Here is a 24,869-nt window from a genome sequence, read left to right on the forward strand (position 1 = left end):
AAAAAATAAGAGGCAGGCCCACAGCTGGGTAGGAACAGGGCCAGGAAAGGAAGACACTCCTTTGTTTTCCTCTTTCTCTCACTGATTTGGCCACCGTTTGCTGAACCTGAGTGCGGTGCCGTGCCTGGCTGGCGGTCTCAGAGAAGTCGGCTTGGCAGGGCTCGCTTTGAGGAGTGCTGCTGAACGCGCGTGTTTACTGTCCCGGACCGTGGAGCCACCTGAGGGTCGTGTTCCTCCCGATGCAGGGGTGGGTCGGGGTGCAGAAAGCAAGGAGGTTTGTGCTGCGCTGGAAGGATGGGCAGGAGGTAGCCAGGCAGAGAAGTGGTGGAGTGAGGCAGGTGAATGGTCTGAAGCACTACGGCTTCCTAGACTCTAGGCCGGGACATGAGATAGTGTGGGGCCTTACTCGGGAGTTTGAGTATTACAGGTAATAATGAATCATTGAAATTGTCAGAAGGGCACTGCCACGATCAAATCTGTTTTAGAAACAATTCAGCTACACTGAAGAACCGATTAGGAGCAGAGGAGCAGGATAGTAGCAAGGAAACTTGTAGAAAGAAACCACATAATAGAGACAAATAAGGAGGATCTGAATTAGGGCAGTTGCAGCAGGATTAGAAAGAAGCAGCCTGATTTTATAGTTAAACAAGAAGGTAAAATCAAGAGCATTTGGAGAGAGAAGACCAGTGTTGAGAAGACTCTACATGTAAGCGGTGTGGGAGCAGAGGATGAAGAAATTAGTAACCTGTCATTAGAGCAGTAGGAAAAGCTTTATTTGGAAAAAGTATTCTAAGGCAGAAGGAAGCCAGAGTGATCAACAGGTTCTACATGCTACAGAGTTCAAGTAAGGCAAATATTGAGATGGACCCACTAGATTCTCCAGACAGGAGAGAATCAGTGGTATCAGCAAGTTTCACTCCTGGAACAATTGGGAGTGGGAAGGAGCCAGATGAGGACAGAGTGAGGAGTGAGTATGGGGTTGGGATGCTTGCCACCTATACTGTCTCCTGGGGCATAAAGCCTGGGGGAAGACATGCTGAGGGAGGGGAACAAAAGGCAGGGGACCCGGGGAAGCATGAAGCAGTCATGTTGTACGAGTAGCTTAGATATCTGAGAGATGACAGGGAGATCTGAGGAGGTGCCGAGAGGGATCGTTCTGGAGCTTCTGAGAAATCTAATAACAATGTCACCAATCCAGGGATTCTAAGACAGTCGCTTGGACCCATACCTTCTTTATTCTTTTTTTTTTTTTTTTTTTTTTTAAAGATTTTATTTATTTATTGACAGAGAGAGATCACAAGTAGGCAGAAAGGCAGGCAGAGAGGAGGAAGCAGGCTCCCTGCCAAGCAGAGAGCCCGATGCGGGGCTCGATCCCAGGACCCCGGGATCATGACCTGAGCCGAAGGCAGAGGCCTCAACCCACTGAGCCACCCAGGCGCCCCTACCTTCTTTATTCTTGATGAACTCCCTTACTTCAGAGGAGCACACCATTTAGTGCCTTAACACAGGGAGGATGAGAGCTAAAGTTTTTGAGTCCTCACATATCTGAAGGTTTTCATTCAACCCTTGAATTCATTAATACTTTCACTTGTATGGAATTTCAGGTTGAAAATTTCTTCCCCGTGTTTTGAAGGCATTCTCCATTGTCTTCTTTCAGTGTGGTTGTTGAGACGTCATGTGTCATCCTTTGTGATATGTTTTATTTTCTTGGAAACACTTAAGGATCTTCTTGTATCTTGAAAGTTGTTAAATTTCAAGCAAATAGACCCCTCTACTGGAAATTGACAAAATCGCCCTTTCAGCTCTCAACTGCTGCTTTAAGTAAAGGTCAAACAGACAAATAATAAAAACCATTTGGTTTGAAGGTCTGATAACCATCAGACTGGCTGAGGCTCTCATGTTTCAGTCTAGCCTCACGGGTCAGGCCAGTCCACTGCTGGCCTCCCACAGACCAAAACCTGTAATATGAACTTTGTGTCTTTTGCAAGTCTCCAGTATTTGTTAGCTGGGCTTCTTGCCCATGTCTTTTTACTTTTGGTGATTACCAGGGAATTGTTAAAATGAGACAGGATCTGAACGCTACCCCGTGGGGGCAGCAAGGAAGAAGACCCCGGTCTCAAGGGAGCAACAAGCCTTAAATGCTGGAGGGTCTTTGGGGCAGATTCGGGGCTCAGCTGAATGGTCCAGTGGGACTTCGTAAGCAAAGCCACTGGAAGATTTTTAAGATGGAAGGGGTGTGGTGGTGCAGAAGGGAGGCGCTAAAAGAAGATGTGTCCAGTAGCAGCATTCCAAAACTTGTGTATTCCAGAGTTCGCATTTCAGCCCCTCCTCATGAGCCAAGACTTTGCAGTTTTCCAAAGAGAAGGTCATGGTTTTTCTGGAAACAAGACAGGGTTGCAAAACAACCTTTTAGTGAGCAAAATTAAATGAATCAAATGCTTGGGGATTAAATTTCCCCTGATGTTATGCGGATTTAAAGAGATGTGGCACAATAAAGAGTTTTCTGAGTTTATCCAGATGCTGAATATGTATAAGATTTAAGCAATGCTGAATTAAATTAGTAGCATGCTATACTCCACCCTTTTTCAATGGCTTCCAGCTAGAAAATCCTAGGACAATAAATATGCTGCTTCCATTAAAAATCTCACTTTGGGGGTGCCTGAGTGGCTTAGTGGGTCAAAGCCTCTGCCTTTGGCTCCGCTGGTGATCTCAGGGTCCTGGGATGGAGCCCCCCCCCCCGCCTCTCTCTGCCTGCCTCTCTGCCTACTTGTGATCTCTGTCAAATAAATAAATAAAATCTTTTTTTTTAAATAGTCATTCGACTAATTTTTTTTTTTAAGATTTTATTTATTTGACAGACAGAGATCACAAGTAGGCAGAGAAGCAGGCAGAGAGAGAGGAAGGGAAGCAGGCTCTCCGCCGAGCAGAGAGCCCGATGTGGGGCTTGATCCCAGGACCCTGAGATCATGACCTGAGCCGAAGGCAGAGGCTTAACCCATCTAGCCACCCAGGTACCCCTAAATAAATAAAATCTTTTAAAAAAATCTTACTTTGCTTAAAAGGATTCTGACAGCCAATTAAAATTCAAATACAGAAAGATCAGATTTATAAACCTTTGAATTTACAGAACAGTTCAATTCCAAAATCGTACTAGTTTAACAGACTTTTTTTTTTTTTTTTTTTTTTTTTTTTGTGTGGTGTCTAACTGTGGTGAATCCCCTGAACGGATGGGAGCCCCCAGATGTGGGGCCGTGATTGGGTGGAAGCCCGTGGTGTGGGCCCTGAAAGGCTTCACCCAAGACAGAACAAAGGAGACAGAAGTTTACTGAATACAGGGCAAGAGAGCAGCAGGCAGAACAGCAAAGGAGAGGCTGTCTGTAATGAGGTAGTGGGCGGGGGCTGTTTTTAAAGAGGGAAGGTGAGGAGGTATGGTGATGTTTGGAATTTTCCCTTTTTGGTAAGTAGCCCACTGGTTAGTTAGGGCCTTTGGATATTTTGAGGTGGGTCACCTGATGGGCCTGTCTGTATTCAGCGAGGGGGTCGCTGTGGGCCCTTTCTACATTCCATTGCTCAAGACTGCCTAAAAGCAGCCTTTACGTTTTTATTTATTTATTTTTAATTTCATTTTAAATAGGTTCCACACCCAATATGGGGTGTGCACTCATGACCCAAAGAACAAGAGTCACATGCTCCACTGATGGAGCCAGCCAGGCATCCCCAGACTTTTTGTTTTAAAAAGAGGGTTCATGGGGATGCCTGCGTGGCTCAGTCGGTTAAGCGTCCAACTCTTGATTTCGGCTCAGGTCATGATCTCAGGTTTGTGTGGGAGCAAGTCCCATGTGGGGCTCTGTGCTGGGTGTGGAACCTGCTTGGGATTCTCTATCTTCCTTTCCCTCGGCACCCCATCCCTCTCTTAAATAAAGAAGGAAGTAAATAAATAATAAGAGGGTTCATTTCTGGTTCCTTTAAAGAATAAATGATCCTAATGCATGCAAAACATTTAGACTTACCTTTTTTTCAGGAATACAATTCTATGAACAATAAAACTTCTTTTCTATGTATAGCCTCTCGTGCCATCCAAAACTGCTCCTTGTCATAGGACAGAGCACTCCCACTATCTCATGGGGAAGCAGGTAGATGCACAGAGCTCTAGCGATGGAGCAAGGAAAGGAACTTTGTTCTCTTAGACCAGCATTTGCGGCAACAGCTGCGCTGAGCATCACCATCTCAGAGATGAAGCCCCATGGGGAAGGGCGGGGGATGTTTGCAGTTGGCAGAAGCCTCCCTGTTGTCTCTCCCCACGTCAACACGATGTGTGTACACACCTCTCATACACAGACCCGCGAACCCGACGTGCATCCCTGATATCTAAGTGCTGTCGGGGGAAGCCCATGAACTCCAGCCTGGGTGAAGCTCATTAGGGGCTGGGACTGCCTTGATGCAGAATGTCTCTGGCATCTCCATGGACTCCCTATGTCTGGAAGCCTGAGATGTTTCCAGGAGCCTTTGCTGTTTCTGTTTGTTGTGCTGTCATCTTCACAGTGAACAACTGATTTTTTTTTTTTTTTTCTGGCACAACCTTCAGTTGTGAAGGTCAAGACCTGAAGGGCTTGTGCACATGTTGCTCTCAAAAAACCTAATGCCATTACCTGGTTCATTCATTGCTCGTTTTCACCTTTTCTCTACCTTGGATTATTCTTGGGAACATCCTGAAATGAAAAAAAATTTTTTTAAATGAAGAAAAGATGTATGCATGCATAGATAACAAGGGATAGAAACTGCCTCCAGAGGAAATTGTACAAATTTGTTAATTTATTACAAAATGGCCACTCACAGAAAAACACAAGAAAACCTTTATACTTTTAGATCCGGGAAAGGAACTGGTGTCTCAGATACAAAATAATTTACACATAATTCATACAATTTTATTTTATATAGAAATAGGTCATTATTACAACAGCTGTACAATTCACTACACTTTGTCTTTTAATTACATAAAATCTTTTCTTAGAAACATCTCAACATAACAAAACATACAAAAAAAGCAAAGTGCATTTTGAAAAGGAGAATCCAATCCTCGATCTTCTCACGAAAGATCTGTAGAAAGGTGCAGCATTCTGACTCAAGGGGCCGGCGCGTGCTGGGGTTTCCTCAGGGACCCGGAGCTCCACAGGCCTGCCTGGCCTGGGAAACCTCTTCCTCCAATTCTGTCTCGGAGGTCCCGATAGAATTCTGGAATATCAGCTGCGTGATTGTGCTTTGCTTTGAGTCCGCCTTTGTAGTTGCAATCAAGGAAGTAAACAGGAACAGTCCAGTGTTATATTCAGGGGAGACAATAATCACCAGAAAGAGCCTCCTTCCGTTAGGTTCCAGGCCAGAGGGCATGGGTCTGCCATCTGATTGGTGGGCTGTTTTTGATCCTGCGGTCTCCAAGTGAAGTCGTGAGACCTACTTATTTTTAATACCTGAAAGTGCCTAAGTTATCTCCTCTGTGCAGCTGTGCAAATTAAAACAAAAGCCACCATTTAAAAATAATGAAAAATAATCTTTTTATTCTCTCTCTTCAACAGATCTCTGACCCAGTGCTTCTGGAATGCAAAGGAAAGAGGATCAAGAGAGTGAAGGCCGGCTAGCAAGTGTGGACGCACCACAGCCGGCTAGAGGGACCAGCGTGCTCTCAGGGAGGATGTGCCCAGCCGTGCCATCTGCTAGGTGAACTGAGTAACGACACTTACGTGGAGGCACTCGGTTCCCATCCGAGTATGGCTGTAGAGCGTGCCCAAGAAACACAGAGGCTAGGGAAACACGGCCAGTATTCTGATTATTTTCCGTGTGCCAGCCACCATGCTCTGGAGATGGTTACCGTCCAGGAGTTCTGAAATGTATGCGGTGTGCACAAAAGCCAGGGGTTTCAACTCCTCTCCCCAATTCCTGTGGCCACCCCCATGGTCTGTCCATTGGTTAAAGCTGATTGTGACCAGATGGACATGCCAGGGCTCTACCGGGGTGGCTGCTGGAGGCCCGAGGACTCAGAGAGGCTGTTGACCCTTCGGGGAGGGCGTGAGGACTGGGGCGGTGGGGGGTAGCCCAAGGTCCCTGGCTGTTGCGAGTAGGTAGAGAGAAGCAGCGAGTCCTGTTGCTCACTGTGCAGAGAGGTTGGTGCCTGCACCTGGAAAGAAAGGACAAAGAGCTAGAGGACTCACCTCGGTGGCCAGCCGGGGCAGGGGATGGGGGGGTTGGTGTCTTATGGTGGTGGTACTTTGGAGGTTGGGTGGGTGGGGAAGAAAGGAGCCTGAGGCTCTGACAGGTGTGTGTGAATTCTGAGCTAAGTTCTCTGCCAGCACTTTGGGTCCCAGTGGGCCAGGGAGCAGGCTTTGGGGTGTGGTTTCCTGAACAAGTGTGCATGATCTACACGTGGCCTGTATATTTTGGGATGTTGGGACCTGAGACCACATGCAGATCATTGACAGGGCAGAAACCAAACACGCATGCAGTCTGTATATTTTTCACCATGGTCCCTGATTCAATGACTGTTTCCCAATACTGCCATTCGCCAGCATCGATGGGGGAACATCCTAATTTGAAGCCCAGAAACTTCAACTGGTCAAACCCGAACTTTGGAACCATCAGTCCCATCCCATACTCTTCCCATCCATGAAATCTCCCCTGTCCAAACCACCCAATGCACCCCAGGCACACCTGCCCCTCCACTTCGGCTCAGGCTGTCTCTCTTGTTGGAACACTGTCCCTTCCTCTCCATTCACTTCACCCACACTTTGGCTCTGCAGCAGGTGCCCTGGGGGCTTCCTCCATGAAGGCCTCCAGCCACAGTGCTCTTACTGGCACAAACCGAAAGCCTGGCTACTCTCTGGGACATCCCTTCTCCCCACATTGCAGCACAAGGTCCTGGAGACCAGCGAGAAGGCCCAAATGCTCTGTGTCTTCTTAGCCCCATGTCTTGGAGGAACAGATTCCCATCAACATGTTTGCTACCAGGACTGCAGAAAGACATGGGAGGCCTCTAACTCAGCCCAGACCATCCCTGCCTTCTTCACCTGTGCCCATCTGAAATCACTTCGGTCCCACAAAATGACAAGATACATAAAGCTAAAGTCTTGAGTTAACTTCCCCTATGCTTGAAGCCAGGGAACTTGGAAAGTACATCACAGGTGGGTTAGCATCTTTGGAATTAAATTGCATTCGAGACCTTCCGGAAGGACTCTCTTCATCTTTATCCCGCCTGTCCTTAAAATGTCTCAGTCACAACACTCTCCTGTGGCTTTGAAGATGTCTAAACAGGGAAGCAGAGCAAAGGGAAAGCCTTGCTCTGCCCGGTGGTGGTGGCTGGAGGCCCAGGAGAATGTGCAAAGGACAGAGGCAGGGCTGGGCAGGAAAGAGTATTCTGGGCATATGCTGGAGGGAAGGCCAGAGCCCCAGCAGACATTTCTGGTCCCCTCTGAATGTCGACCATTGGCTCTCACGCTCCCTCCTTCCAGTGTGTTTGGCACTTGCTTAAAGTAAGCAGTGACCATATGTAAAAGTGCCCCACATTTTCCTGGAAAGCCCCAACTTCATGCCACATTATTGTATTTATAAAGCAAGTTGGATGAATCTTTAAATAAACGTGATGTAATTTGTATTTATACAAGACTTTGTGTGTAAACACACTAATGAGTTTGACAAACATATTAATTGGTGTCTGACTTTTGCTCTCAAAAATAGGGATATCATAATAACAATTACTTCTTAAAGATGGATTTTTTTTTTCAGGCATTAGTCATCTTACTGATTCAAATTTGCCCCACTCTCTCCCATATTCCAAACTACCCACAAAACATACTAGGTACAAATTTTGTAAATAGTGTTTGTCAGATGGAATAGCATTAAAGATGGATATTTTAAGCACATAATGTATGAGGCATAATAACCGAGTCTAAATTTCTCCTACTAAATATACAAAGACTTTATAAACTTTAAGTATTATAAACTTCATAAACTATAAAGCCTCAAACGCAAATCTGTCTGGGGCTTGTTCTGGAACTGAGGACTAGAACCACCCTGAAAGCCAGGGAGGGAAAGGCCTGTCAGGCCGGGGCTGTGGAGCTGTACCCTGTGCCCGGCACATGTGTGTGGCGGCCCCCACCTGCAGGAAGTGCTGTGGCTGCTGCTGGGCCTGTGCGGGCTGCAGGGGCGACTGCCTGGAGGCGGGGAAGCTGGGCTGGGGCACCGCCTGTCCCATCAGCAGGACAGGGGGCGAGGCGCTGCTGCTGGTGGTGTGCATGTCTGCATTTGGAAACACGGCCTGGCTCTGTGGATACCTGTTTGGTCACATGTGGGAAGGAGAAAACAGACTTTTAAGAAAGAGATGTTGATGTGACACCAACAGCACAGGCAACAAAAGGACACACAGATAAGACTGGGCTTTGTAAAAATCAAAAACTTTGGTGCATCAAATGACACAATTCCATGATTGAGAAGGCCACCTATGAAAAAGTATTTGTGAGTCATATATCTAACAAGGGATTGCTATCCAGAATATTTTTTTAAAAATTCCTACAACTCAACAACAACAACAACAACAAAACAGCCTGACTGCAAAAATGGGCAAAGGGTTTGAACAGACATCTCTCTCAAAAAAAGACACGAATGGCTAATAAGCACAAAAAAAGATGCTTAACACCCTTAGACAATAGAGAAATACAAATCAAAATCAAAATGAGATACCGCTTCATAGCCATTACAATGGCTATTAGGAAAAAACAAAAACAAAAACAAAATAGCATTGATGACAATGTGGAGAAATTGGAACTTTGTGCACTAATAGGAGTGGAAAATGGGGGGCACCTGGGTGGCTCAGTCAGTTAAGTGTCTGACTGTTGATTTTGGCTCAGGTCATGATCTCAGGGTTGTGAGATTGAGTCCGGAGTCGGGCTCCACGCTGAGTGTGGAGCCTGCTTAAGATTCTCTCGTGCTCTCCCCAAGCCCCTCCCCCCTCACATTCTTTCTCTAAGAAATAAGTAAATACATAAAAATTTAAAAAAAGAAATGTAAAATGCTACTATGGAAAACAGAATGGCAGTTCTTTAACAAATTAAACCTAGAATTACCATAGGATCTGGCTATTCCACTTTTGGGTATGTACCCAAGAGAAGATGAAAGCAGAGACTCAAGCAGACATTTGTATACCTTCGTTTGCAGCAACATTATTCGCAATAGCCAAAAAGTAGAAGCAGCCCAAGTATCAACTGACAGGTGAACAGATAAGCAAAAGATGGCATATACATATAATGTAATATTATTCAGTCTTAAAAAGGAAGTAAATACTGATACGTGCTAGAGCATGGATGAACCTTAAAGACATCGTACTGAGCAAGGTAAGCCGGTCACAAAAGGACAAGTCTCGTGTAACTCCCCTTAGATGAGATTCCTAGAGGGCTCAGGTTCATAAGAGAAAGCAGACTGTGAGGCTGGAGCGTAGAGGGAACGGGGAGTTAGTGTGTAATGCGGGTCAGAGTTTCAGTTTGGGAAGATGAAGAAGTTCTGGAGACGGGCGGTGGTGATGGTGGATGTCACTGAAAGGTACGCTTAAAGAGACTTAAAACAGTAACATTTTTGTTACATATATATTCTACAACAGTTAAAAAAAAGAAAAAAGAAAAAAGGTGTTGATGATCATGGGCCATGAACAAGAGGCAGAGGAAGGCTAGTTAGGAAAGCTTCAGAGGAGCAGAGAATAGGAGCAGGTGTTTAAAGCTCCACAGAGAAGTCCATTTTGCATTACATTTTTGGAAATGTCATGTCTGTCATTTGTAACAAGACAGGGCACCAGGTCATGTCTAGAAGAGACGGGAGAGGAGACAGGGAAGGTAGAAATTGGGTTGACCAAACATTGCAGAGTTCCAGAGGACAGAATTCCCATTTTTCCCTCGTTCACTGCATTTTAAGCATCCCTGGAAAGCGATATAACAAAAGTCTTTGTTTTGTCTAACTGAAAGCATCATCAGAAAATTTAAAGATGGCTTCCCGAAGTGCGCATTCCCCATCTCACCCCCCATGGGGTTTTTATTGGGGTAAAATGAAATGCTGTACGTACAGGCCCCTGCCCTCAGAACTGCTCAGTAACCATGCACTGCTACTGTTCTTGCTGGCTGAGGGAGGAGGCAGGAGGAAGGGCTTCCCAGTGGGAAGCGTGCATCCCAGGGGATGGGATGGGGGAACTAGCTAGCACTGTCCCAGCAAACTGCTGACAGACACTCAACCAGTGTTTAGACAGGAAAGATGTCCGTGACATAGTTGTACTTCTGCCTCATGTCAAAGAGCTAGGAACTACTTCCAGTAGCTTTTTGCGTATTCAGTCCTCTATCTCCAGTACCCTTTGTCCTGAGTAATTAATGCAACAGGGGAGCCAAGCCGCTCCTGGACGTTGGGGCTGCCAGTGGTGAGGAGTCTGGGGAAAGGAGAAGGTCGCTTGTCTGGGAGGAAAGGAGGACCCACATCGGCAGGGTTTCATGGTCCTGTGGCTCAGCACAAGGGCTCCGAGCACGCCTGTGGAATCTGCCAGCGTCTATGCATCAGAGGGAGCCATAGGAGGGCCCTGGGGAGGGGGATCAGGCTACATGTACCTGGGTTATTACTAAGGGGACAGACCTGAAAAGATGCCTAAAGATGATGACAGAGAATATAATTGTTTCCTTTAGCTCCTATTCTAAGCATGGGATGCTGGCACACAGTTTTACCTTTTTTAGTGGGAAATGGAAGAAAAGCTAAGGGGGTGTCTCTGCAAAGGGGGTAGGCACACGTTGACCTTGCCTTTGGTGCGACACGCACGAGGAGCGCTGCTGGTCCAGGCCGATGAGAACCTTGCCAGCCTGAGAGCGCTCAGTGCAGCTCTCTGCCTCCTCCCTCCACCCGGGGCCACCTACTTGACTTGCCGTCCAGTCCTGCTGACCTCTGAGGGCTGCCTCGCGTCACAGGACCCAGGCATCATGGGCTGGATGGGCTGGCTCAGCAATAGCCTTGGAGCAGAGGGGGAGATAAATGGGAAACTTGAATCAGCACCCCAACTGTGGACCCGCTGGCTGAGGGCAGCACCTGCCCAGCCCAGCTGGGTCCCTTCTGGCTGCCCATGATCCCCACGGTGCCTGCTCTGCTCTCAGAGGACGATGAGTGTAGCCGTCCAAGCCCCCGGGCCTCTCTAGCCACTCTGTTAGCCGGGATCACCTGAACTCTGCCTCCATTCACAGCAGCAGGGAGGCTGACAGGGTCACTGGAAAGCCTGCACCTCAGCTGTCTTTCAAACAGGGGCAGTGTCTGTACCTGAGCTGCCGGTCATGGCTGAAGTCTGGGCTGGGCTGGCACTGGCTGCCGTCCTGGGAGGCAGAAGCGAGAGTGGTCAGGCTCAGAGCTGGTGGGAGCACCGCCGTGGCGCTGCTGAACTGGGGCGTCAAGCTGCTCACCGAGTGGCCGCTTCCTTGCATCATCTGCGAGCTTCGTATTGGCCTTGGACCCTGGAGCCATCACATTAATGAGAAAGGTAAAACTCAGACTCAACTCGAGTTATCTCTTCAGGAACCCTCCTTCCCGGAACCCCTCTCTTCTACCCACCTTGGCCCTTCTTCTAACTTAGGAAACGAGTTTTTTTTTAAAACTATTTTGATCTTGTGACTGTCCCTGTTGGCTTCTAAGCACCTCAAGGATTCCTTGATTCCCTTGGACCTAGCACAGTGTCAGGCTCTCAGCAGGCCAGGAAAATGTGCATGAACCGAACTACCTTCTGCTTCATCAGTTCCACTCCAGACACCTGGACCTCCTTGCTGTTTCCCTACAACTCTCCAGGATCACTCCTGCCTCAGGGCCTTTGCACTGGCTGATCCCGCCACGTGGAATGCTCTTCCCCTTAATACCAGTATGGTTCATTCTCTCATCCTCTCGGGTCTTTGCTGAAATACAATCTTCTCTTACAGAGAAGTTTTAACCTCGTTAAAACTCCAGTCCACCATTCCACCTTCACCAGTGGTCCCACATCACGACTTGACAGGTTGTGATATTTACTTGTTTGCCTCTCCCCTGACTTGGATCAGAGAGGCTTTTTTTCTTTTCCCTTTGGTTCACTGCTTGTCCCTCAGGGCTTAGAACTTAGTGCCTACTACATGATGAGCACTTGACAAATACTTGTTGAGTGAAATCATAAATGAATGAGGGATCGGGCTTGGATTTGCTTGTGCTTTTTAGGTTTCGCCCTGTTTCACTGACTGTCCATTCATATGATGGCACCACAGTGTTTTAACCCTCTGACCTTCCATGAAATCTTTCAATGTTAGTGTAGGTCCTTTCCTCAGTGTTTTTTTTTTTCTTTTCTAGATTCTTCTCAGCTATTCTCATTTTCTCTTGACCTTTAGAATCCAAAGGATGCATTTTAAAGGAATGCCCTTAAGTCTGGGTGAAGATAGACCAAACTCTTAAATGTGTACTTTCCCATCTTTTATTGTACATAATCTGTTTACATTCCCCGAGGAGTCAAGGCCAGTCGTATTCACATCTGTTCCCCTGGGGGATAGTGAATGAGAGGGGCTCAGAGCAGATGTTTACTGGACCCATGGTGATGGATGGCAATATGAGGCTTGAGGAGAGGCGGTATCTTGCCTTCCGATCTTTGATCTTCCAGAAGCAGGGGCTTAGGACTTCTTAATTGTATTCAAGTGCCATTGATTGACAGGTGACTGTCAGCTTGCAAGGTCACTGGTGGCTTTTAGTAGGTGGTAATGGCTGTGAGGGAAGGGCCTGGTGGGGAATCTGAGGTACAGGGAAGGGCATGCTGGCCCCGGGGAAAGAGTCAACAAATGGAAGTGGATAACCTCTGTTCTCACACTGAACATGGCTAAAACCAAGAGCAGATGATGAGGACACAGGACACACACGCAGGGCTATATGGCTGTCAGTGTGAGTGTCTGGGTGCCCAGATCTCCCTCTCACCCCGGTAAGGATCAAAGCTAAAGTTTCAGCCACAGGATATGTTTGAGGTATTTTAATATATTAATAAAACACAGGAGGAAACTAGTACAACTTGGAGCTTCAGAGTGTTTTAGAATAAGGAAAGGAAATCCCTGCACCACCATCATCTAGCCCTGGTCACAGAAGAGGAATGGCTCGATAGGTTTCCAGGTCAGGGACACTGCAGAACTCTTGCGTGCCCTGGTCTGCTTTGGGGGCCAGAATTGAGTGTGAAGAAAAGCACACTTACTTGGGTCGATATCACACTGGATTCTCTGAGCAGATGCTGGTTCGCCACCTGGGCAGAAGCGATCTGCCCTGGAAGTTGAGGGCTGGTCACAAGCTGGGGCTGGGAGCCTGGGGCCGACCTCTGCTGGACTTGCTGCTGAGCCTCAGGCCGCGGGGCACTGCTGAAGCTCAGGGATACAGCTGGCTGCTGCAGAAACATCTGCAAGCAGAAAAGGAGGGCCTTTAAGTTTGGGATCACAGGGGCCTTCACCTTCGGGGCTTTGCCTTCACAAACCAAGGTGGTGTCTGCACCTTACTCATATTTCCCATCCACGGCAAGAGGTCAGCTTTCTTGCTCTCTCTGACCTGCCTGGGAAGAATTCATTCACTCCACATGGGGGCATCGGGAGGCTACGATGCTGAGGGCACAGCGAGAGGGCTCTGGAGATGGAGCAGGGGGTTGGAAGGACACTGACCCTGGCTTTGAGAAGCTTACGGTCTAGCGATGGGGGTCTAACAGGATGAAAGATGCTTAGACCCAGATGGCTTACAAATGACTTGATGTACTTGTACAGAGTCTGGGCTGGCCTTTCGGTTCCTTAGGAGGAGAGAGAAATACCTCGTGAATGGAACGGTTGGTGGGAGAGGGTGGGCTAACCTGTGCCACGGGCTGCACCATCCTGGAAGCAGGACCAGGCCACGGACCAGGGTGTATACCCACCCTGTGGTTGGTATCTTCAGCCCAGTGCTCCCAGCTGAGATGGCGGATCTGCTCCCATTAACAAGGTAACTGCATTTCCAGGAAGGCCAATATGATAAGTTAGCCTGGCCATCTTAATTTGAAAGGGTTAAGGGAATTTGATCAAGTTTGTAGAATGTTTGGGTGTTTGTGAGAACCTCGATCTTCCTCATTTGTAAGTCTGGTGTACTTGATTTAAAAGAATTAAGTGCTTTGAAAGATTTCACTTCTAAAGTTTGCATGCTTTAGAAGGCCTTATTAGGCCCAGGAAATTAGGCCCAGGAAAGTTTGAAGGCTTTAGATATACTAAACTTGTAGATTAATGGCTTCTGTGGATACGTTGATTATTTACAGTTTGTTCAATCTATAAACTAACTGAACATAAATAAAAACAAGTAAAAGCACTGTTATTTTTAGATCAAATTAGTAGATTTGTAAATCAAACGTAATCTGTAAATTGACTCTAAAGGTCTAAGAAGAGCAACTTTAATACTTTCAGTCATAATTTAAACCTGAAACCTGTAACCAGCTCTTAAGGTCCTTGTGGGCACTGAAAACTGACATTATCTAACATGTTGGATTCTTGACAAGCAATTACCCCCCCTTCCCTTTAGGCCTGGGGCTTAGAGTTCAGAAGGGAGGCCCTCTTCTTTCCAGCCTCAGGGGTTTTAATCCCAGCTCAGGGATCCCAGAGGCCCAGGGTGGGTGGTTGGCTGAACTGGACCAGGTCCCATCTCCCCACTGTCCAGTCACATCCCCACCCTGGCCCCACCAGAGCGGTTTTGAATGAGAGCTCTTTGTCACTTTAGAAGTTAAGAAGAATTTTCTGGGTATCTGTCATCTTAGATTCCATTTGGGGATTAATACTTTTGTGTTCCCAGCTCCCTACTATAATATGGCTTATCTATAGCACATATGGTGACCTACACTTCATCACTTCAGCAAAAACACAATACTCAAACTACATAACATACATTTTTCTGGTAGGGTACAATTTACCTTCTGATCAGATTTCGAGTCAATGCAAACTTTATGACAGGCAATATAATATGGCTTCAATCACATACGTTAGTTCAGATTCCAGCCCCCATCGTCTACCATGGTATGACCTGGGGCAATTTTCATGACTTTTCAAAGCTTTAGTTTCCTTGTTAATAAAACAGTGACATCAAGAGTACATAGCCCATAAAGGATTAAGTAAGATTTATACTGAGACATAGTCAGGGCTCAATCAATGTCAGATAGCAACAATAATATTTAAAATGAAAAAAGAAGAGATGTGTGGGTGGCTCCATCCATTAGGCATCTGCCTTCAGCTCAGGTCATGATCCCAGAGTCCTGGGATTGAGTACTACACCGGGTTCCTTGCTCAGTGGGGAGCCTGCTTCTCCCTCTGCCTGCTGCTCCCACTCCTCGTGCTCTCTGACAAGTAAATAAATAAAAAAATCCTTAAAAAATGAAAAAAAGGAGCTCTTTGTTCTCTTGCCTCTTTGGGTTTACAAAAACTATCTAAGAAATGAATGAATAAACAAATAAATGAGGCTTTTGCTTAGAGAAGGGCAAACTCTTTCTGCTTATGTCATGTCAGAGACTGCTGGGTGTGCTGCTGTCTCGTTGATGTGTGTCTTCTGAGGGTCCTGTGTATCTCTGTATTCCCACAGTGCCTAGTCACGTGCTGGATACATAATGGGTGTCTGCCCGATGGAGGGATGGATGAAGGGATGGGAAGATGGATGATGGAAAGAACTAATCAAGGAACACATTTGCCATTGCTGCAAGTGCCCGTCCGGGCATTTCTTTGAGTAGCCAGCAGAGGGCGCGCACACTCTCAAAAAGAGAGCAAGAGGCATCCTTTGGACTGCAGGGAATGACACAGCCTTTCAACAGAACAGCTCTCCCCAAGTAGTGCCCTTCGTGACTCCATCTAGATGCAAACACCAACACCTTAGAGGACCTCTCCCTGATAACCCAATCTTTTTTTCTTTTCTTTTTTTTTAAATCGTACTCAGCAAGCATCACATGCACACATGGGCTCAATGAAAGCTCCGGGGCACTGAAGTCAGGTGGGAAAGTCCACTGACCTTTGAGTAAAGGATTTTGGGGGAAACAATCCTGGTTTGCTGCTGTGCACATCCATGCCTCTCTGTTTTATCCACTATAAAGTAGAATATTATGGCTTAGGAAGATGATGTCTTAAACAGCACCGGGGTCAACTTTATAGAAAGTATGAGAAAAATAGCTCCCTAATTCAAATAGAAAAAGTTATCAGAGAAGGAAAAAAACTTCTAACTTTTAAGAATAAACCACTTGTATGCTTAAATGTGGTTTCTCGTTATTCTAATCTGCTTACTTTTACCAATACTTAATATCACAGAATATCTTAGAAATACACAAAATAGAAGTATAAGGAAACCTCATGTATCATCATTAGGCTTCAACAATTATCAACATTTTGCCATTCTTATTTAATTTCTTCTCCCCCCTCCTACCTTTTTGGGGAAGGGACAGAGTAATTTTTACTTGCTTATTCTTTATGCTTGAACCACTTTTTTTTTTAAACGAGTATTACATCTTGGTTAAACATTTTGGAATGTATTTCTTTAAATCTGTAAGCCTGTAAAACTGTAAGAAGGAAGACTGCTTGAAGAAAAGTTCTCTGGTTGGACTATCTGTGGATTTCCATGTTCTTTGGAAAATTCCACTGCAAAGATAAGGTCACAAGAATGAAAACAGGGAAAGAACACATTGGAGGTCTTGATTTCCACATCAAACCTTACAAAACTCAAGTGCTCTGTGGGCATATACACTTTGGGGGGTAACAAAATGCACTGGTCACAAAAATAAAAAAAAATAGAATTCTTTATAACAAGGAGTGAAAAAGATAACCTTGTGTCGTCTGTTATTTTAGAATTCAGCTTGAATGTGGAAAAGGCAGGAAATAGAAAAGCCCGGGCTTTGAGGAGGATGTTCATACGCCTACCTTGCTTTTAGCACTTTCTGGCTCAATTTTCCCCTTCCTGTTAGTGTAAAAATTCCATTCAAGTAATTGGAGTCAGGCAAGTTCTGCCAATCAGGCCCTGGATCGGTGAGAAAACATTACGGCTGGGAAGAAGTAAGTAAAAAGGGACTTTGACACCTTGATGACTTCATTTCTTTTCCTGTAAACACTGTGGTCCTCTCCCTTGTCCATTCTGGGGTGCGGCCGAGGAGGCGGGGCTGCTGCCGGGCTGTGGGCGTGGCCGGACACTCCGCCCCTAGCCCAGTAGGCGGGGCTGTGCGTGTGGGGCTGGGCTCCGTCCTTCCAGTGAAGAGCGCGTGTGCAGGAGGGTGTGTGCAAGGGCACAGAGTGTCCGGAAAGCCGGCCAGCAGCGCCTCTGGGGTCCCCCCTCCCCCGGGAGGCACTATGGCGGGCAGCAGATGCCGCCCCATCACGCATTATCTCAGGGTGCACCAGCTGGGCGCTGCACCCGCACAGAGCCTGCCCGTCACCCTGGGGAGGGTCTGAGTGGACTGTGCCCAGGGAAGCTGCAGGTCCCTGGCTCCAGCCATTTCCCCCAGGGACTCTCCTGCTTCCTTCTGCCTCTCCTAAGAGGGGGTTGCAAATGCTTAGAGCTCTCAAGGCAGACTCCCAACGTGAGCTAGAATTACATTCACAATTAGAGCCTGGGTCAAAAGAATGCACTTGCGAAGAAAAATAGCCTTGGACTTATTCAGGTGAAACTTGGTAAAAATCATTTATCCTTGAAAGAGATCTAGTATATACAGCTTTCCTTCAAAACACAATCTCTCAAAAGGATTCAAGGAGGGGACCTCTGGGGCACGGTGTCACGGTTAAAAGCTGCTGTTGTCAGAACATGCAGAGTACCACAGTGGGCATGCACAAACGGGGTGGCCTGGTGCTGACCTCCCGTCCTCAGCTCCCTCTGCTGTCCCCCTCGGTGCAGGGTGCAGATCTCATCATTTCCCACATCTCCCTCCATTAGCGCTTTGGATGAGAGACAACAGCATGATCACGTCCATGTTCCCCACCAGCAACCCTAGCAGTTACACAGGTGCTGGGGGTTTATAACCCCACAGGGGAGGCCAGCATCAGTGCAGGGTGATCAACTAGGACTTATGAATGAAAATGCAAGGGATGTATAGACATTATGTGCCCGACAGAGCAAGGGGTAAATGGGGTGGAGTCGTGTGAAATTCAAGTTTGGCCTGGAGTTGGGGATGGAGGAGGTGGGATTCATTCCTTGTACTTGGTGTTGGGGGTTTCAATATGCTTAGTAAGCGGGACTCATCAGGGCAGTACAGACAGACTTTGGCAGGAGTCCTGCCCACCAGGAAAGGATGGGTACGTATGTCGCAGGGCGGCAGGGAGGACAGAGGCCATGGGAGACACTGGCCCAGGAAGGGGCATCACCTGGATGTTGGAGTCCTGCACCAGGCAGAGCTGCTCCTGGATCTTGTGGAGCTCTTCTTGCTGCCACCGGATGTTGGCTTGCAGGATCCGTGTCCGCTGCTCCAGTTGGTCTTTGATGGTCTGGAACATGCTGAACTGCGCTGAGAACTTGAAGATGGAGTCAAAACACACAACCAGATGAAAGAGTGATTTCTGCCCTGCACACACATGTTGCTGCTGTTCTGAGCAGCCCGGCCCACTTTCATTTCCGGTCCCTTACCCGCCCCTTCTGGTGTCCCTACTGAGTGACTCACTGCGGGGGAGCTCAGCAGCTTACAGGGGCTTTGGAGGAGGGGCGGGCATTCCAGGGGTCCCTGTGTGGGCTATTCCAAGGCCCACCAGAATTTGCAAGTTGGATGTATGGCAGGGTAGTCTGGGAGGGCCACAGAATCTGGACGTTGAGTTTGTAAGTAAGCAATGCTCACGAAATGATATTCCAAATTTGGTTAGACAGACAAGTGGTTTTGGAGACAAATGTCAAAAGCAGCGCATGGGAGAGCAGATGCCAGTTCACAGGCAATCCAGGGTCCTTTATTATCCTAAATCTGATCCTGGCAAGCCGGGCTCTTCCATAACAATTCACAATGAACCTGACTCCAACCTTTGGGGAGGGGGGGAGCGGGGGCGGTGCTCCGCAGGCAGGTAGGCCTGCTCTCCTAACCAGCTTGGGCCATGGAGGTCTTATCACCCTCCATCCCACCCTTCCCTTCCCCCAGGCTTATTTACTCCTACGAACCTCTTAGAAATCTGTGCACAAAAGAACTAAGGAAAAGAGGCAAAGGTGTACAATCACCTGGCGTTTGTCCTGAGAGTAACACTGGCAGAGGGTGACCTTATTAAAGGAGGAACACTGATAAGTGCTTTGCACAAGAGTGCCAAACTCCCCCTTCTTTCACTTCTTACCCCTTTCCTGGGACGGAGGTTGGCTTTAGGAAGATTCTAATCTCTGCTCCCTGTTACCTGTCTACCTTGACATAAGTCATCTCCTTGCAGGAAACACGACGAGAGTGTGGGATCATGGCCAGTGAGGTCGGGACTCCTGCTCTGGGCTCTCCAGGGCACTCGGTAATTTTTGTTTCTTGTGTTTGCTTGCCTGGGGCTTCTCTGCTCACTCCTTCCTTCCTCCCTTCCTCTCTCCCAATCTTCTTCTCCTCCCCACCGCCTTCTTTTTTTTTAAACTTCCATTCCCTTGATCTCTGTCCCAACAATCTCCCTGGTCCATTTCTTGCCTTTGTCTTTTGTAAACAACTCCAGAGACACTTCCTCTGCCCTTTGACCTCCCATATGTGGAAAAGTAAGGAGGCCGGGAGAGCTTAGGGTACAGCTGGGATACACTGAAGGATGGAATAGCTGACCAGAGTTTAGGGAGTGGCAAAATAATAAATAAAAAGAACCAGTACGGATAATAAAGGCAGATGCTGCAATTTGCAGAGACCCACGCTTGCCGGTCATGGCCCCAGGTCAGCAGAGGCAGGACACCAATTCTTCACATCGTACCCCCCTGTCACACATGTGACTTGCTTGGGATCACACAGCTAGAAGGTGGTAGGGGCCGGAATGTGAATCGGGAGCCTCGGGAGCTGGGGGAGGCCAAGAGGTTTTGCCAGCAACACCTCCCCCGCCTCCCAGTTCCATCTCAATCAGAGCATCTCTGGCTTCAGACTTCATTTAAAATAAAAAGTTCTGCTATTCAACATGAGTTTAAAAATACCTGTGCCCTGCCAGACTGTATCAGCAAAAACTTCAACAGAATGTAAGTGATCAAAACACAGAGCTGGGTTTTTTGAAAGAGAATTTGATTGAGAAAGTAAGAAGTTCTACCAGGTATGAAATTAAAAACAAAACAGAACACAACACAACACAACACAAAAGCTTCCGGGGCGGGTTCTACAAAGTCAGGAAACACTCAGGGCTAGGCCTTTCACATCCAGTAGAGAGGACACTCCAGGTTGCCCAACAGGCTCCAAAGGGAAGCAGAAGGGGGCTGGGCAGTCAGGGAGGGGCCAGCACCATGCTTCCTAAGTGTTAAGTACTTCTAGTATTATTCTGATTTTCTTAAGGCATTCCAGGACACCCAAGCATTAGTCTCTTATTCTATTTCTGATCATGGCCTTTTTGAAAAGATCTTGACGCTAACTTACAAGACATTTTAGAAAAACAGTATGGGGGCGCCTGGGTGGCTCAGTGGGTTAGAGCCGCTGCCTTCGGCTCCCCCCACCCCCCCTGCTCTGCTCAGCAGGGAGCCTGTTTCCTCCCTTCTCTCTCTGCCAGCCTCTATGCCTACTTGTGATCTGTCAAATAAATAAATAAAATCTTTAAAAAAAAAAAAAAAAGAAAAACAGTATGAAAGCAAAACCACCAGTTACCCAGATAACCATTTCTCAGATTTTGGATTTTGTTTCTTCCCTTTCTGTGAGAGGGTGCAAGAGCGATAACATCCGTGAATGGGAAGAGAGAAAATGGTAGAATCCATTGTTTTACACAGAGCAGGTATGAAAACAGCTGTCTGACTTGAAAGGTCAGCATTATGCAAGAATGTCTTTAAAAATGTGGTTATTGTTACATTTAATATACCTAACAGACCAAGAACTGTTATTGTTAATTAAAATGATGTTCCATACATGAAAAAATAGAATTTGAAGAAGACCTTAATCACATCATTATGCATTATAAAACAAAGACATTCCTTCACATATGCAAGGCCCGGAAGTTAGAGGGCCTCTCATTTTAGGTGTCTTTGGATTGGAAAAGTTACTAATTTCATACCAAATGTGCCTTGGAAATTTAAAGAGAATTTTTTTTTCCTAATGAGGATGAATATAGACGATTTTAATTAGTTGACTCTGGATGAGTTGTTTTTTACATCCTCCCAGCTTAACTCTGGAGAGGAGCACGTGCTAGCAGGTGTCTTTCTTATTCCAGGAAAGCATTTGAGACCACTGTTAAGGGGACATATGTCATAAAGAGTTTTCAGCAGTGGTGACAGGTGTGCACCGACACAGAAGTCCACACTTCCGCAAGAGTGCGGCTGTTTGGTGAACCGCCACTACCTGGGACCGCCTTGCGGGGAGAGAGTGCGACCAAGCTAAAGACCCCATAAAGGAACAGAAAGCAGATGCTGGCCTTGATGGAGTGTAGGCCAATCAGCTCCACTGCCCTCCCAGGCCATGGAATAAATGAACTGTGGCTTGATTCAGCCCCCTGCCGGGCCTCAAGCAGGGTGGATATTGTCCCCAAACTCCCTGCTGAAGCCCAGACCCAGATCCCATGACCCTCATCCCTGTGGATCCTCCAGCTGGCAACCTCCTACCCATTCTTCCAGGCCCAGCTCAGGCATCACCTCCTGGGTTGGGGGGATGGGCTATTTTCTTACTGGTTCTGCAAACACACACCCTCTCCTAGGTCTGTTTATATGCCCAGCCCTCCCTTGAACCCTGAATACTAACAGCAAGGGCTGAGTTACAAGCCTCTCTGTGCCCCCCAAGCTTGCTCACTCCCCGACCCAAATAGTAACTCACTGACTCTTGCTGAAACAAAGAAGGAATTACTCAGCAAAACTATGATCCTTTACCAAAAAAAAAAACAAAAAAAAACCCTAATGTGATATTTATAGTACTGGACTCACAGCTCTTATAATTTTGCTGTCTTCCTATGACATTTGGCCCAATTTCAACTTTTCCTAAAATAACATAACCAATTTGGAGTCATAGAAAGTAAGAGGAACAGAGAAAAGTGGCAGAGAGATGAACGAAGATTAAGGAAATGAAGACAGCTGGAGGAGACAGGTATAGGACAGAGTTCACAGCTCGGCATGACCCACAGGCCCGTGGGGAGAAACATTCCCTATCTCAGGATCTTGGATTGGACATGTACTTCGGCACAAGCACATTCCCCTTCAAGGAGCTACCGCGTGTGTCTTGGGAGAAGGGAGACCACCAGCTTTCCCTTTTCCAGAGCCCCAGACTCACCTGTGTCATAGGGGCAGAGGGGCTCTGCAGGATAGTCTGGGGCAGGAGCTGCTGTGTGAGGTCACAGGACGACGGGGCTGGCAGGGGAGCCTGTGGAAGAGAGGGGGTTTGTTAACAAACACCACTTCTGGGGCGTTCCAGAGGTCCATGGGCGCTCTCAGTCAGCTGGATTCTTTGGGTTGAAGGAGGCGCTCTGCCCAAGAATGAAGAGCTCACTTTGAGAAGGTAGGTTATGGTGTTGTCCTTGCAGGACACGGAGTCCCAGCCGACACACAGCTGGTGAAGGGTGCAGCGTGCTCCTGACAAGGTCCTGGAGTCCCTTGGGGTCCGTGATGCCTCCCCGCCACCGTGGGCCCTGCGAGGCCATTGCTATGTGCTGGAGCTCTGCAGCTCTGCTCCACCCCCAACCCCCTCGCCTCTGTTTCTTCTGTTCAAGACTCCATTCTTGGTGGATTTGGTCGTTCTTCTCCCAAACTGATCAATTCTGAGCAGTGTCATTGAGCTGTACGAATGGGGTTGTGCTAACAGCCAGTGTTGGCTTTGTGTGTGGTCCTGATGCTTTCTGCCCAACACCCATGCAGACGGACGTGCATTAGTGCCCTGCATTTCCATATCCATTCATTCCTCCAGGCAGTGAATACGGGTGCTGTTTCACCACACTCTGTCCAGAATCTGCTCGAGAGACTCCTGGAAGTTAGCGGACTCACAGCCTTTGTTTCCTGATCACTCAGGACAGGGCAGGGGGATGGTGGCAAGACAATGTGTAGAAACAAGAAATGAAACACTTCACCTTCATGGGCTCCTGAGAGTTTTAGAAAGAAAAGTCCAAGGATTCTTCTGAAGTTATTCCCAAACTGTCCTCAGGCACTAGGGACCACAGAAAGCAGCCCAAACAAGAAGTGTCACCCCGGATGACACTGGGAGGCCAGGTTCTGAGGGAGAAATCCCAGGCACAGGGCCACCCAGAGTCTGGTTTGGAGTCTCGTGATTGCATCCCCAGCACTGCAAGAAGGGACCAGAACTGCGCCCCCATCAGTGGCAGAAAGTAGTTTTACTGGAGAGCCAAGTGCTGGAAGAATGACGTTCATGGTCTTTGTCATGTTTGATTTGAAAATAAAACTCATCACCTAAGCTTTCCAAGTAGGGTGTGCATGGAGAGGGCAAGCAGGAAGGGGTGGTATGTTCATTCCCATCCCCAAAATGTCAGTGAGGGATGGGTATGAGGTAGTTGGCAATGATCTGGATGTGACTCCTGAAATTCTGGGACACGTCTCCCATCCTGAGGTAGAGGTCTATGTCCATCTCTGTGGGTGAGCTGTGACTGCTCTGACCAAGAGGAATGGCAGAGGTGACACAGTGGGGCTTCTAAGGCTAGGTTGTAGAAAGCCAGGGAGCTTCTGCCTGGCTTTCATGGAAAGCCCCCTCCCCAGACATTTCTTCTTGGAACCCAGTCGCCATGCCTGGAGAAGCTTAGCTCTACGGCAGGGGGAGGCCCATGTAAGTGCAGGGTGGATTGTCTCCCAGCCCAGGGGGCAGATGTGAGCACAGATACACCTGGAATGTGAATTTCCCAGCCTGGGCTGGTGGGGCCTCTGACACCAGGCAGCAGAGAGGAGTCAGAACACCACCCTCCCCATGCTAGTTTTGAATCCTGTGAATATGAGAAAGGACTTTTGCTTTATACCCTTAAGTCTCAGGTGATCCCTTACGAGGCAACAGATTACCACAGAATTGTACATCAGTGATTCTGAATACAGCCAGCATGCTTCCTAAAAGGCCGCTCATTCCATGACCTGGAGAGGTCTGGTGTAGATCAGGGACCCTGCCTGATATATGCAGAGATACATTTTTGTTGACACAGATGTCTCAATCATTTCCACTGGGGTGAAACAGGGCCCACAATGGAAGGGTCCCGTGTACCCTCAGAGACTCCGGGGTGTAACCCCTTGTTTGAGGTTTCCAGCTTAATCTCATTTGGATTTTGCATTCTTTGATTATACAGCTGTGTTGATTTTGGAGGAAAGCGTTTCCAATTAGTTGCTAATTAAATGACCTAGCTTCCCACTCCTGCCCACCACCCCACACTCTCAGTGTCCAGGTACAGTTGGTTCTCTGGGAAGAGGTAGCATGCTGTCCTGGGATCTAGCCACTGGGGCACCCTGGCCAAGAAGTTTCAAGTCACACACATACCGGCATGGAGGCTGCCTGGCTGAGCCCTGGCACAGGGAGCTCTTGGGGCAGCGTGGCCGATCTTGGCAAAGCGGTGGCGCTGGCCTCTGCCATCAGCTTGCTTGGAGTAGCTGTAAGAAAGCAACCAGTCACCTTCCTGACTCACACATACTTACCAGTTTTCTTATCAAAAGAGGGGAAACATGACTATGGTGTACATGAGACAAGGGCCTGGTTGGGCTCTCTGACAAAAGAAAGTCCAGCAAGTTCTGTCAGCCTCCAGCCTCACCTGGGAGCAGGCAGATGACAGAAAACCATCCCCACG

The 24,869-nt window shown here is 47.6% G+C and overlaps 1 protein-coding gene across 1 annotated transcript in view; it reads right to left on the reverse strand.

The window, feature by feature from the left end:
* Positions 1–4,792: 4,792 nt before the first annotated feature.
* Positions 4,793–24,869, reverse strand: part of NPAS2 (neuronal PAS domain protein 2) — a gene marked incomplete at its 5' end in the record, with an annotated part of 158,297 nt that continues 138,220 nt past the window's right edge. Inside the window, 8 exons of the mRNA XM_080813625.1 lie at positions 4,793–6,169; positions 8,144–8,318; positions 10,923–11,015; positions 11,317–11,507; positions 13,241–13,438; positions 18,369–18,515; positions 22,376–22,465; positions 24,566–24,675. Of these exons, the coding sequence (XP_080669751.1) occupies positions 5,999–6,169; positions 8,144–8,318; positions 10,923–11,015; positions 11,317–11,507; positions 13,241–13,438; positions 18,369–18,515; positions 22,376–22,465; positions 24,566–24,675 (1,175 nt within the window). The 3' untranslated portion in view covers positions 4,793–5,998. The remainder of the gene's footprint in view (positions 6,170–8,143; positions 8,319–10,922; positions 11,016–11,316; positions 11,508–13,240; positions 13,439–18,368; positions 18,516–22,375; positions 22,466–24,565; positions 24,676–24,869) is intronic.

The sequence above is a fragment of the Martes martes genome, assembly GCF_963455335.1.
Source record: "Martes martes genome assembly, chromosome: 9".
NCBI classification, from domain to species: domain Eukaryota; kingdom Metazoa; phylum Chordata; class Mammalia; order Carnivora; family Mustelidae; genus Martes; species Martes martes.